This window comes from Cebus imitator, unplaced genomic scaffold (genome assembly GCF_001604975.1).
Source record: "Cebus imitator isolate Cc_AM_T3 unplaced genomic scaffold, Cebus_imitator-1.0 Scaffold131, whole genome shotgun sequence".
Taxonomy (NCBI): domain Eukaryota; kingdom Metazoa; phylum Chordata; class Mammalia; order Primates; family Cebidae; genus Cebus; species Cebus imitator.
The window spans coordinates 3,656,713-3,671,289 of record NW_016107446.1 but is presented as its reverse complement, the minus strand read 5'-3'; the positions used below and the strand labels follow the sequence as shown (position 1 = coordinate 3,671,289).

Genomic DNA, 14,577 nt, shown 5'->3' with positions numbered 1-14,577 from the left:
AAAAAAAAAAGATTTAAATGTGCAAGGACTAGGGAATATAGTCCAGATGTGGCTTTCCTGATCAATTAGCTAGAATGAGTTCCATTCAATCAAGAAATGACTTGGAAATCTTTGCAAAAAGGATCAATGGTGAATATTTCACATTATATAATACAACAATTAAATTAATGAGGGTAGATCATGAGTAAAAGAATAATGTGTAAACTAACTGTATAGGTTCCCATCAAGTAGTAATACAACTCAATATTTGGAATATGATTATTTGCTATTGTATAATTAATGGGAGGAGTCATAGATCCTTTGAAACCAGCAGACCAGATAGTAAAATATTAAGTAAAAGAAAAGAGGAATTAAGGTTTTGTAAATGGTAATAATACACAAGCAACCACTAGGAAAAAAAAAATACAAACTTTCCTAAATACTAAGCACACCACCAAAACAAACAACCTCCCGCTTTTTTTTTTTTATAACAAAAAGGAAAATGAAAAGTATACACTAAATAGGGAAACACAGTAAATATTACTTATTACCACAGTAATTTGAACAAATGATGATATGACATAATTGTGACCAAACATATCAATCACATCAATAAATGTGAGTGGCTTAACTAACCTATTAATATTTTTCAAATTGGCTCATAAAAGAGAAGTCAACTATATGCATTGTTCAAGAGAATACCCTAAAACATAATAATTAATATAAGGTAAAAATAAAAGAATGGATAAACATATAACACACAATGAAAACTATAAGATAGCAAAGATTGTGGAGAGCAAGGTGATGAATAGAAGCCTCCAGTGATCATGCCACCCCTTTGCCCCCACTGCATCCAGTGACTATCAACTTAACAGCTATCTACACAAAAGAAGCACCTTCATAAGAACCAAAAATCAGATGAGCAGTCATAGTACTTGGTTTTAACTTTGTATCCCTGAAAGAGGCACTGAAGAGGTTAAATAAAATGATTCGAATTGCCAACAACAGCCCCCGCTTTGCCCCCATGAAGTGGTGATGTAGTGCTGAGAGTATTTCTTTGCACTGGGGTAGGGAGCACACAGCAATTGTGAGGCATTGAACTCAGTGCTGTCTTCTTATAGCAGAAAGCAAACCCAGAAAGAACTCAGCTGGCGCCTGCCCAGCCCTAACTGGGGTGGGGGTGGGGGGGGGAAGAAATCACTGAAATCACTGATTCCTGTGGTCAGAATTTGAGTTCCTGCAAGCCTTGCCACAGAGGACTAAAGTGTTTTGGGGCTGTAAATAAACTCAAAAGGCAGTCTAGGCCGCAAGGACTGCCACTCCTAGGAGAGTCCTAGTCTGAACTGAACCCAGAGACAATGGACTGATGGGGGCGCGTGACCTATTGCGATACCAGCCGGTGTGGCTAAGGGAGTGCTGGCATCATTCCTCCCCTATTTCCAGACTACACAGCTCATAGGCCCAAAAGGGATCTGTTATTTCCACTTGAGGAGATCTGTTATTTCCACTTGAGGAGAGAAGAGGGAAGAGTGGGGTGGAGTCTTGCATTTTGAATACCAGCTTAGTCACAGCAGAATAGGGTACAGGTCAGAGTTTTAAGGCTTCCCTTCCAGGACCTAGCTCCCAGACATTTCTAGACACACTTTGGGCCAGAAGGGAGTCTGCTACCTTAAAGGGAAGGACCTTTAAGAATGAGTCCTGGCAGCATTCATTTCCTGCTAACTGAAAAGTCCCTGGGCCCCAAGTAACCTGCAGCAATTTTCAGGTACTATGTTGAGGGCCTTGGAATGAGACCTTGAGGCATGCTGGCTTCAGGTACCAGCTCGGCCACGGTGGAGTACAGCACCAAGCAGTCTGTTGGAGACTCTGATTCCAGAACTTGGCTCTTGGATGACATTTCTGGACCTTCCCTGGGGCAGAGGGGAGCCCAGTTCCCTGAAGGGTGTATCCCAGGCCAGGCAACATTTACCACAAGCTGACTGAAGAGCCCTTGGACCTTAAGGAAACATCAGTGGTAGTCTGGCAGTATTCCCTATGGGCCTGTGGTGGCGGTGGCCATGGGATGAGGCTCTTCTGCCTTTGGAAAGGGGAAGGAAGAGAAGGAAGGACTACATTTTGTGGTTTCAGTGCCAGCTTAGGCACAGCACAGTAGAATATCAGGCAGATTTCTAAGGTTTTTAACCAGATGGCACCTCTGGAGCATGTGGGAACTCATGATAAAAACCCTAACTGGGTATAGAAGAAACATACCTCAACATAATAAAAGCCATATATGACAGACCCACAGCTAGTATCATACTGAGTGGGGAAAAACTGAAAGCCTTTGCTCTAAAATTTGGAACATGACAAGGATGCCTACTGTCACCACAGCTATTCAACACACTACTGGAAGTCTTAGCTAAAGCAATCAGAAAAGAGAAGGAAATAAAGGGCAACCAAACTGGAAAGGAAGACATTAACTTATCCTTGTTTGCCGATGATATAATCTTATATTTGGAAAAATCTCAAGACTCCACAGAAAAACTGTTAGAGCTGACAAAAAAATTTGGTAACACAGCAGAATACAAAACCAACCATATAGAAATAAGTAGCATTTTTATATAACAACAGTGAATGATCTGAAAAAGAAAATTTAAAAGTACTCCTGATTATAATAACTACAAATAAAATTAAATACCTAGGAATTATCAAAGAACTGAAAGATCTTTATAATCAAAACTATAAAACACTGGTGAAAGAAATTGAAGAAGATACCAAAAAAATGGAAAGATATTCCATGTCCATGGATTGGAAGAATCAATATTGTTAAAATGATCATACTACCCAAAGCAATCTGTATATTCAATGTAATCTCTAACAAAATACTCATGACCTTTTTTCATAGATATAGAATAAACAATCCTAAAATTTACATGGAACCACAAAAGACCCAGAATACACAAGGTTATCCTAACCAAAATGACCAAAACTGGAGGAATCACATTACCTGACTTCAAATTATACTACAGAGCTGTAATAACCAAAGCACCATGATACAGGCATAAAAACAGACACATAGATCAATGGAATGGTATAGAGAACCCAGAAACAAATCCACACACTTACAGTGAACCATTTTTGACAAAGGTGCCAAGAACATACACTGGGGAAATGGCAGTCTCTTCAAAAAATGGTGCTTGAGAAAACTAGATATCAATAGGCAGAAAAATGAAACTAGACCTCTGTCTCTCACCATATACAAAAATCAAATCAGAATGAATTAAAAACTTAAACATAAGACCTCAGCTATGAAACTACTACAAGAAAACATTAGGACAATCTTCAGGACATGGATTGTCAAAAAGCAGAAATGGATGAATGGGATCACATCATGTTAAAATGCTCCTGCACGGCAAAGGATACAATCAACAAAGTGAAGAGACAATCCACAGAATGGGAGAAAGTCTTTGCAAGCTACCCATTTGACAAGGGATTAATAACCAGAATAGATAAAGAACTTAAACAACTGTGTGGGAAAACGTCCAATAATCCAATAAAAAATGGGTAAAAAGATTTCAATGGACATTTCCGAAAAGAAGACATACAAATGGCAAACAGGCATATGAAAAGGTGTGGAACATCACTGATCATCAGAGAAATGCAAATCAAAACTATAATGAGATATCATCTCATCCTAGTAAAAATGGCTTATATCTAAAAGATAGGCAATGACCAATGCTGGTAAGGATGCAGAGAAAAGGGAACCTTTCTTTGTACATTGCTGTTTACAGTGTAAATTAGTACAACCACTATAAAGAACATTTTGGAGATTCCTCAAAAAGCTGAATATAGAGCTGCTATAGGATCCGTCCATCCCATTGCTGGGTATATACCCAAAAGAAAGGAAATCAGTATAACAAAGAGATATTTGCAATCTCATGTTTGTTGTAGCACTGTTCACAATAGCCAAGATTTAGAAGCAACCTAAGTGTCCGTCAACAGATGAATGGATAGACACACTTTGGCCAGAAGGGAATCTGCTGTCTTAAATGGAGTAAGACAGCATAAAAAAATAAGATCCTGTCATTTGCAACAACATGGATGGAGCTGGAGATCATTATGTTAAGCGAAATAAGCCAGGCACAAAAAGAGAAACATTGCATGTTCTCGCTTATTTGTGGAATCTAAAAATCAAAACAATTGAACTCATGGAGTTAGAGAATACAAGGATGGTTACCAGAGGCTGGGAATGGTAGTGTGGGTGTGTGTGGGGGATGTGGGGATGGTTAATGGGTACAAAAATTAGTTAGAAAGAATTAATAAGACCTACTATTTGTTAGCACCACAGAGTAACTGTAGTCAATGATAATTTAAGTGTAAATTTAAAAATAACTAAAAGAGCATAGCTGGATTGTTTATTAACACAAAGGATAAATGCTTGAGGGGATGGATACCCCATTCTCCATGGTGTGATTATTATGCATTGTTTGCCCGTATTAAGACATCTCATGTACCCCATAAATATATACACTTACTATGAACCCACAAATGTTAAAAATTAAAAAAGAAAGCAAGGATTGTGATGCTATAAGATAAATTGGTATTCAACCTCAAATATGTATGACACAAAGAAGAAAGTTTATAATGTGAATGATTCCATTATATTAATAAAATATAGTAATCATGGATATCTGTGTAGCACGTAATCCAGTAACCACTTATATAAAATGGAAACCACAGTAGATGCAAACAGAACACGTTAATCATAGGATGTTTTAACTTTCAGTGCAAAATAAGTCAACTGGAAAAAAGAGAAGATACAAAGTATTTAAACAACATAATATATTAGATATTTTGGGTAATAGAGAATATGCTTTCTTCTCAAGCAAACATAGAAAATTCACAAAATAATGATATATTAAGGCACAAACAAAACATCAGTAGATTTCATAGTGTTGACATTTTATAAACAAATCTCTTATCACAATGCAATAAAACTAGAAACCAAACACAAAGGCAAAAATCAAACAAGCACTTTCATCTGGAAATTAAAAACTTCTACTAAACATTTCTGGCATAAAGTTTCAAAAATTCTGAAAAATGTAGTGAAATTAAATGTAACAAAAACACTACATATTAAAAACAAATACATTTAACATGATGATGAGATAAAAATTTATAGCACTAAACAAAGAATGAATTAAAATAAATGAATTGAATTCCCAAGTCAAAAAACATTTGACTAAATCTAACAGTGGTTTATTATTAAAAACTCTGAGAAAACAATGAATAAAAATAAACTTCTTAGTCCGATAAATGCCATCTACAAAAAATCTGCATCTAGCATTATGCTTAATGGTGAAAGAATGAATGCTTTTCCACTAAGATCAGGGACAAGGCAAGAATGTTTGGTCTTATTATTTCTATTCAATACTACACTGGAGGCTCCAGATGATAGTGAAATAAGGCAAGAAAAAGAAATACTGTAATAGAAATCAAGCCTAGAAAGCAGAAGTAAAATTGTCTTCCTTCAAAGAAGACATGATTGTCTGTGTAGAAAATCCAATATCCAACAGAAAAGTACAAAAAATCTAGAACTAATAAGCCAAGTTGCAAGATACAAGGGTAAAGAAAAAATCAATGCATATCTGCAACATATAAATAAACATTAAAATACAGCAATATCAAAATATAATATTTTAATAAAATAAAACAATACTTATGATTAAATTTGACTAAAGATGTGACAGACATAATGAAAGCTGTAAATCATTACTGAGTAAAATTTAAAATGTTCAAAATAATGGAGACTAGATTTAATGCAATCCCAACCAAAATATGAGGAGACTTTTGTTTCTTTGTTTGCTTGTTTGTTTTGGTAGGAACTGACAACTTGAATAAAGTATTTATATGAAAATGCAAAGATCCTAGAATAGCTAAAGGAAAAAAAAAAGAAAAAAATGAGAGAGAGAGAGAGAAATTGGGAGGACTTATTTCTACTTAATTTCAAAACTTATTATCAAACTATAGGAATTATAAGACTGTGTAATATTGGCATAAAGATCGATACATCAATGACAGAAGTAGAATAGAAAATCCAAAAATATACCCACATATAAACAGTTAATTTTGGCAAAAGTTTCAAGACAATTCAATGGGAGGAAAGATTAAAAAATATTTTTCAATAAATGTTGCTGAAGTAATTGGCCCAATCAACAATAGGGTTTCAATAAATATTAGGTATTATTATTTTACAAATGAAGAAAAATTAGGCTTTGCGATGCTTAATGACTTGCTCAAGGTACCCAGATAAAAAATCTACATCAGCAGTTGAAAGTGGACTGTGTGATTTTAACGTCAATGCCTTCTCACCAAAGGCTTGTCTCCTACTGTGAAAACTACTGTTTATTACTATTGGCTTTGTAAAAACATGTCCTTTATTCCCAACATGATTACAAAATATTCAAGGGTACAGTCTATGTCTTGTATGTCTTAGTATATTTGGTGTAAAGTGTAATCATTTATGGCAGTACTTTTCTCCCCAGGTGTTTTGACCTGAAACTCCTTCAGACTCCTTCCCGGTTCCTTATGGACATGGTTTCTAAAGGGCTAACTGCAGAAATGATTTTCCTCTCAGGTGAAAACTGACCCAGTATAGTGGTTTCAACCCCGCAGGCCTCACTCGGGCAAACTTACCTGAGTTGAGAGGTGGGGGCAGTGTCCACTCAATGAAAGGATGGCGATCAAAGGTGTTGGCCCTCTGGCACTTCTGCACATCCCCATCATTTTGGATCATGTCCACAATCTCCTGTGTCCAGGTTGTGCCTAGAAGGATTAGTTATTCTCATCTTCACCCACTTGTGGTACAATTTAATTCTATTTTCATGCTTACTCGTGTATTTAGTTAATCTTCCAATTGCTGAGTGTTGAGCAGGATCAGCTCACCTACCCTGTCTTCTGCATGACCCCCAAGGTGAGCTGGGCTTCTGTATGCCATCTAGAGTGGGTGGGGCCTCTCCTCTGAGCGCCAGCCCCTATCTGCTCTCATTGATTATCATGGTCTGCTTACGTATTGGCTTCCTCGCCACACTAAGCGCTCTTTGGAGGTAGGGACTCATTCTTTTTTTCCCCTTTGTTCCTAGTACATACCATAGGGCTTTGTACCTAATGAATGTAGCTGCATGGATGAATATTGAAGCAAATAAAATTAGGGAGATATAAAGATGAATTAGCCATTGTAACTGCTCTAACAAGCTTACAATCTTACAATATTTTGGGGGGAGATAAGATGTGACAGAGACTGCTTCTTGCCATAGCTATTATGCATTCATTCCTTCTCTTTTCAAATTAATAGATTCTAAATTTTTAGCTTGGAATATAGCTATTTGGCTCAAAGGTTATATTTTCTACTATTTCTTACAGATAAATGTGGCCATGCCAGTAAATTCTGGTACCTGTCATGAAAGGAAACAACATGACCTTTATTCCTTCCTTCCTATCTCCTTGCTAGTATTTGGAATGTGCCTGTGGTGGTTGGAGGCCCAGCAGTCATACTAGACCATAAAATCACAAGCCAGACCTGAGGATGGTGGAGCAGAAAGCAAGAACCAGGGTGGCTGATGACCAAGGCAGCCACTGTTTCAGCCCCAGGATGCCAGCCTCTTGACTGCTTTTCCTTTTGTGTTATTTTGGGTTTTCTAACACATGTAGTCAAATAGAATCTTAACTGATACAGAAGAGAACCGTGAATGGACATGTGTGTAGGCAAAAAGATGGACTGCAGCAGAGAGACCTGATTGTCCACTAAATACCCATTTTGTTCTTACTACTTTTGATGTCTCTGTGGCTTGCAGACAAACCTGACACTCACTGAAACATGAGACATGCAGATAACTGAAAGAGAAACTTCCATGAAGGGCTGTAAAGGTATGTAAAGTGCTCTAGGAGTTCAGAGGAGGGTGGACTCACTGCAGAAGGCATCAGTAGAGCTCAGTGAAGGAGGGGGATGGTAGCTCTGAAATGAAGGGCTGAAGTGGGAACAAAATGTCAGTCTTCACTAACGAGGCATGGCATCCTAGGCGGGGAGCCTCAGGAGCAAAGACAAAGGCATGCATATTCCACACTGGGAAGGAAGGAGGGCTCTCAGGAAGTTGAGAGGTGGTAGGGGAGATGGGGAAGTAAGACTGGGGAAGCACTGAGGCCTTGAGATGGAGGGCCTTGGGGTCAACTGCATAATTTCCCATGTAAGCCGACATAAAATTTCTGCCCTGAGGTAATACAGGTTTACCTTCACATCTGGACAAGAGGAGGTGTCCAATGCAAATCAAACAGAAAAGAGATTCTAGAGAAACTGATACCTACTAATAGCAAGCCCCTACCTAAGTTTATTAAAAAAGCCCTGGCCAGCCAATGCTGAGTTAGTAAGAAGGGAGTGAGGCTAAGGAGGGGAATTTGGAGCCAAAGAGAGGACAGAAACACATTTCCAAGAACTGTGGTGAAGGGGCCCTTTCCTGAAATCTTTCTGGTTATGGATATCTAGTGTTCTTCCTATTGAGTCAAGTGACCACTGAGAGACTTGACCAAACTGATTAAAGTTCTTTGCTTTACTTGGTCACACTATCTGAAATTATATATTCAGATAACATGGGGATTATTAGTCATCATCACAGTCTTGCTGGTGGTGATGTTCCCTGTTCCTCCACCCTGCACAAGCCTAGAACACTCTTTGCTATTTCTGACTCTTGCTTTTTCCACAAACTCCTCTTCCTTTCATAAGAGTCTGGTAAATGCCAGCTTCCCTTTCTCACATCCTCCCCATCATACTCACATAGGTTTGGGCCCAACTCTATCAGTACTTTTCTAGTGGGGTGAAAGCATTCAGTTCCCCATCTGTCTCCTCCTCTGGGAGGAACTTCTTAGGGGCAAGGACTGTGGTTAATTCCAGGAGGCCTTAGCAGATGGGAGCAAAGTCTGGCTGGTTGGCAAGTTTACTGTAAGAACTTCTGTGCTCTTCACAATTCCTTCAGTCCTTTGGGGATTTGGGATTCTGGCTATCTCTTTTACAGGGACCAAATAAGAGGAAGATCTTGGGTCATAGTGGATTAAAGATCATAAGCAAGTCTGGTTTTTCATTTTTTTTCAGGGCCAGCACTGGTGAAAACCTGCATTTTTAAAGTGGGAGACCCATTCCAGGTGTCAGTGTTCTGCCTAAATCTGGCTTTCCTGCCGTTTTCTCATACCCACCTGATTTTGCGTAGGTTGCAATGAGGAGATCATCAGGTTTTGCTTGGAAATTCCAGATTTTGTCCCAATTATCACTAATCATTTTGGCCATGAGGATTCCATTCACTTCTTTAGTTTCTGGGTGTAGATAATCTTCCTCCAGATGAAGCTGTTTCATCTTCTCCAAGGACATCTTACGGGAGGATTGTACAGCTGCTTAAGACAAAAGTGTGCTGTGTCATTTCTAATACTTAGAACAGTCAGCCCTTTTTTTTTTTTTTTTTTTTTTAAAAAAAAAGATTATTATCTGAGAGATTCAGAGGAGACATATAGTGGGAATTTATTACTGTGTTTTAATTTAAGTGAGAGAAGTAAAAACCGTGGGAGCCTGAGCATTGCAAATACCTTTGTTTCAGGGCAAGGAAAGATGGTAAAGAAATAAATGCACCTCTGGTGGGGATGGACGTCAGGTAGGACCACAAACCTCGGAGATTTTTTAGCCAAGAGGTGCTTCGAGTCGGCTCATCAGCGATGCTTGAGGCCTGAGACACTAGCAGAGGCCTTGGCGTGGAGCTCAGGGACAGAGAGGCCACTCAGTTCACAGACTTTTGTCAAGTTTGAGCAAGGAATAAGTTACTTGGACTAATTTTGAGATACTAAAAAGATGGCATGATTTTTCCAGCGTGCAGAAATGTGATCTATGAACTATTCCAAAGAAAGCCTCAAAGAAGAGAGAATCTGGTCCTGGATGGGAATTCCTTTTCATCTCCCATCACTCCCTTGCCCCCAGGACCTATGTTTTCTCATCATTGGACTTACTTCAATCTCCTAAACAACCTTAGCCCTTTTGTGATCCTGTATTTTGTCCTTATGCCCATGCTCTTGGGTAATCAGTCTTCAACTTGTTCTTTAAAACACTCTAAAATGTAACTTCACTAAGCTTTGATCATGTCTTTTCATGCAAGGTTAACATTTGGAAAAACTTCTATTTCTACTTAGACACTTTGTTCTTGAAGAGAAAGGATTAAGTCATTTATTTATGTCAAAAAGAAAAAAAAGTCAAATAGATGTACTCTGTTCCAGGGAGGTAGCACACAATGTATAAAGAGTTTATCCTCTAAATTGGAAAGTGTACACCTGTTACTTGTTCATAACATTTGTACCAAACCATATTTCTTTGTGGTGTTTTATGAATGGAAGTAGGAAGAACCCCTGTCACCAGAAATATGACCTCTAGCACCCCTTACTCAGCAGACCCCTGCAGCCTGAGCATTGCAAATACCTGTGTTTCAGGGTAAAGAAAGAAGGTAAAGAAATAAGTGCACCTCTGATGGGTATGGACATCAGGGAGGACCACAAACTTGGGAGATTTAGCCACCAGTGCCATGTTGAGGGAATGTGGAGCTGAAGTTGAATCCTGTCACTGGGGACTTTCATGACATCCATGTATGTGTTCAGAGGGACACACTTTACCTTGGCTTCTGAAAGGAAGCATCCCTTTCACTAAATTCTCTGCAATCATACAACACTGGGAAGAATGATGCAATAGGCATCATAATGTCTCCCAAAAGTGTTTATGTCCTGATGCCTGGAAACTGTGAATGTCACCTTACATGGCAAAAGGCACTTTGCACATGTGATTGAGTGAAAAAATCTTTAGATGGGGAGATTATCCTGAATTATCTGGGTGAGCCCAATGTAATCAGAAGGCGGGAGGTCATGTAATAGTGAAATAGCGAAAGAATTAATATAACTATTTTTGTATACGGGGCCTTTAATCCATTTTATATGTAGGCTAAGGTAATTTTGGAGTACTAAGATAATATATAAAAATAACAATCCTGTAGTTATAAAAAACTAACTCTGGGATAAAAAACAACCACCTATGTTAACAACTATGTTTTGTGAAAAATTTATAAAAACATTGTGACCTGACCAAAGACAAAAAGTTCTAACCACCTCACACCCTTGCTGTCACTCAGATTGTGGTAATCAGTCATCTCTTTATTGCACCCTCTTTTCTTCCCCCTTGCCCTTAACATAAAAAGAGCCTAAAGTTTGTTCTGACTTGAGATGGTACTTTAGGACAGTAGTCTGCCATCTTCTTGGTTTGCTGGCTCTCTTAAAAAAGCTGCTTTTCCTTTCACCAACTCTTGTCTCTCATGTTTGTGTTTTGAGTGGCGAGCAGCTGAACCTGGGTTTGGTTAAAACTATGGAGCCCAACATGGGGCTGTGTGCCTCCGGTGGTCTATCCTGCCTGGTTTTCGACAGATGGAGCAATTGTCTGTAGCAGCACAGCAGGGCTGCTACCTGGCAGAATTTCACTACCAGGCAGGGCAACAACCGCCTATGAGTGCCATCTGCTGGTGGTTAGCTGATATTGTGGCTAGGATTCCAGGGATATCCCAGCAACTGTCAAGAACACTTTTGTCTTGGGGATCCTCCCTTCTCTCTCCCCTTTGAGGCATCAGCTACCTACAATGCTTCACTGGTGCAAGGAGAAGCAGAGTCTGGGGGAGTCAGTGGACTGCAGGACTGGGTAAGCTGCTCCAGTTTGTACAACCAGGAACTCTCTTTCCCTCCATTTGGGCTTTTCCTCTGAATAAGCCACTTCGTGTTTGTATTTGATTGGCATCCACTGTGGGATAAGGGAATAGTTGCTGGACTTTTACCCAATTTGAGAACTTGTTCATTTGCATTTGTCTGTCAGTTATCTTTATGCACCCTTGCTTACATGTTTAAAAACACGAGAAAGTTCAAAGCCAAGCCAGCCTGTCTGAGACCGCAGCTAATTACAGGTTATAGCCCATTTCTATACACATTTTGAACTGATAGACAAATTACAGCAAGAAAACTTCAGAGCTCAAATGGTTTACCTACAACTAGAGAGTTAAACAGTCTTCTAAAACTCTTTCTTTCTTTCTTTTTTTTTTCTGCCTCCTTTGAATCTACTGCTATTAAACTCCTGGTATTGCGATAAAACTCACTCTTTATAGTACCACCAATTCAAGGTTATTTGAGGTTTTGTTTTTCTTACACAGTTCAGCCAGTTCTGTAGAAAATAAACACTCATTTAAAACTAAATATAGACAATAAACACTCATTTAAAACAAAAATAGAAGGATAAAAAAGATTTTTTAAAATCAAACTGCCATAAAAAGCACTTTAGCCAAAATTTTTGTCCACAATCTTTACTGAATTGCCTATTGACAGGTCCCAATTTTACCAAAAATAATTTGGATCTAGCTATCTTTTATAGGTCAGTGATTTTTGTGATGCTGTCTCATGGCAAGAGTTCTAAGGTAAAAGCTATTAAATCTTTGTGCGTATGTATATGTATTTCAACATCAGCTCCTCCTCCTGTAATTTCCCCCTCTAGTTCTAACTTGTGGTCTGAAGCTAAAATGTTTTATCTGAAAGGTCTAAAAAACCAATATTTTCCTCCAGTATAACTTGATTCTATACTTTTGGCTTTTCTTAATATGTCTAAATTTTTCTAAATAATCAAGTAACTTCTCAGACAATTTCTAAGAGTGATGTACAAGACCCATCGGTGTACTCTATTCAGGAGAACCATCTCACATGCAAATACTCACATGGACTCAAAATAAAGGGATGGAAGAATATTCACCAAGCAAATGGAGAGTAAAAAAATGCAGGGGTAGCAATCCTAGTCTCGGATAAAGTGGACTTTAAACCAACAAAGATCAAAAGAGACAAAGAAGGGCATTACATATGGTAAAAGGATCAATGCAACAAGAAGAGCTAACTATCCTAAATATATATGCACCCAATACAGGAGCACCCAGATACATAAGGCAAGTTCTTAAAGACCTACAAAGAGACTTAGACTCACGCACAATAATTGTGGGAGACTTTAACATTCCACTGACAATATTGGACAGATCAACGAGACAGAAAGTCAACAAGGATATCCAGGACTTAAATGCATATTTGGATCAAGCGGACCTAATAGACATTTACAGGACACTCCACCCCAAATCCACAGAATACACATTCTTCTCAGCACCACATTGCAGTTACTCCAAAATTGACTACATAATTGGAAGTAAATCGCTCCTCAGCAAATGCAAAAGAATGGAAATCAAACAGTCTCTCAGACCACAGTGCAATCAAATTAGAACTCAGGATTAAGAAAAGCACTCTAAACTGTACAATCACATGGAAACTGAACAACTTGCCCCTGAGTGATGAATAAACAATGAAATGAAGGCAGAAATAAAAATGTTCTTTGAAACCAACAAGAATGAAGACACAACATACCAGATCCTATGGGACACATTTAAAGCAGTGTCTAGATGGAAATTTATAGCAATAAATGCCCGCATGAGAAACAAGGAAAAATCTAAAATCGACACCCTATCATCAAAATTGAAAGAGCTAGGGGAGCAAGATAAAAAAACTCAAAAGCAAGCAGAAGACAATAAATAACTAAGATCAGAGCAGAAATGAAGGAGATAGAGGAAAAAAAAACCAACCCTTCAAAAACATCAATAAATCCAAAAGCTGTTTTTTGGAAAAGATCAACAAAATAGACTGCTAGCTAGACTAATAAAAAAGAAGAGAGAGAATAATCGAATAGATGCAATAAAAAATAATAAAGAGGAGATCACCATCGATTCCTCGGAAGTACAAACTACCATCAAAGATTACTACAAACAGCTCTATGCACATAAACCAGTAAATCTGGAAGAAATGGATAAATTCTTGGACACTTGCACACTCCCAAGACTAAGCCAAGAAGAAGTTCAAACCCTGAATAGACCATTAATAAGGCCTGAAGTTGAGGCAGCAATTAATAGCCTACCAACCAAAAAAAGTCCAGGTCGAGACGGGTTCACAGCTGAATTCTACCAGACATAAACATTCTTTGAAACTATTCCAAAGAATACAAAAAACAGGGAATCTTCCCTAACTCTTTCTATGAGACCAACATGATCCTGATACCATAATCTAGCAGAGACACAACTAAATAAGAAAACTACAGGCCAATATCCATGATGAACATTGATGCAAAAGTCTTCAATAAAATACTGGCAAACAGAATCCAACAGCACATCAAAAAGCTTATCCACCATGATCAAGCAGTCTTCATCCTGGGGATGCAAGGCTGATTCAACATATGCAAGTCTATAAACATAATTCATCATATAAACAGAACCAAAAACAAAAACCACATGATTATCTCAATAGATACAGAGAAGGCCTTCGACAAAATTCAACAGTGTTTTATGCTAAAAACTCTCAATAAACTAGGTATCGATGGAACGTATCTCAACACAATAAAAGCTATTTATGAGAAACCCACAGCCAATATCATACTGAATGGGCAAAAATTAGAAGCATTCCCTTTAAAAACTGGCACTAGACAAGGAT

At 38.2% G+C, this 14,577-nt stretch overlaps 1 protein-coding gene across 3 annotated transcripts in view; it reads right to left on the bottom strand.

Moving 5' to 3' along the window:
• LOC108312948 (sulfotransferase 1C1) overlaps window positions 1-14,577 on the bottom strand; it is a 131,924-nt gene that overhangs the window by 7,652 nt on the left and 109,695 nt on the right. The window contains exons 2-3 of one of the 3 annotated variants that reach the window (XM_017541115.2): window positions 9,202-9,396; window positions 6,655-6,783 (exon numbers count right to left, since the gene is read on the bottom strand). The exons of 1 other annotated variant lie outside the window; for it this stretch is intronic. In XM_017541115.2, the coding sequence (XP_017396604.1) occupies window positions 6,655-6,783; window positions 9,202-9,396 (324 nt within the window). The remainder of the gene's footprint in view (window positions 1-6,654; window positions 6,784-9,201; window positions 9,397-14,577) is intronic. One more of the 3 variants, XM_017541116.2, reaches the window with a different exon arrangement.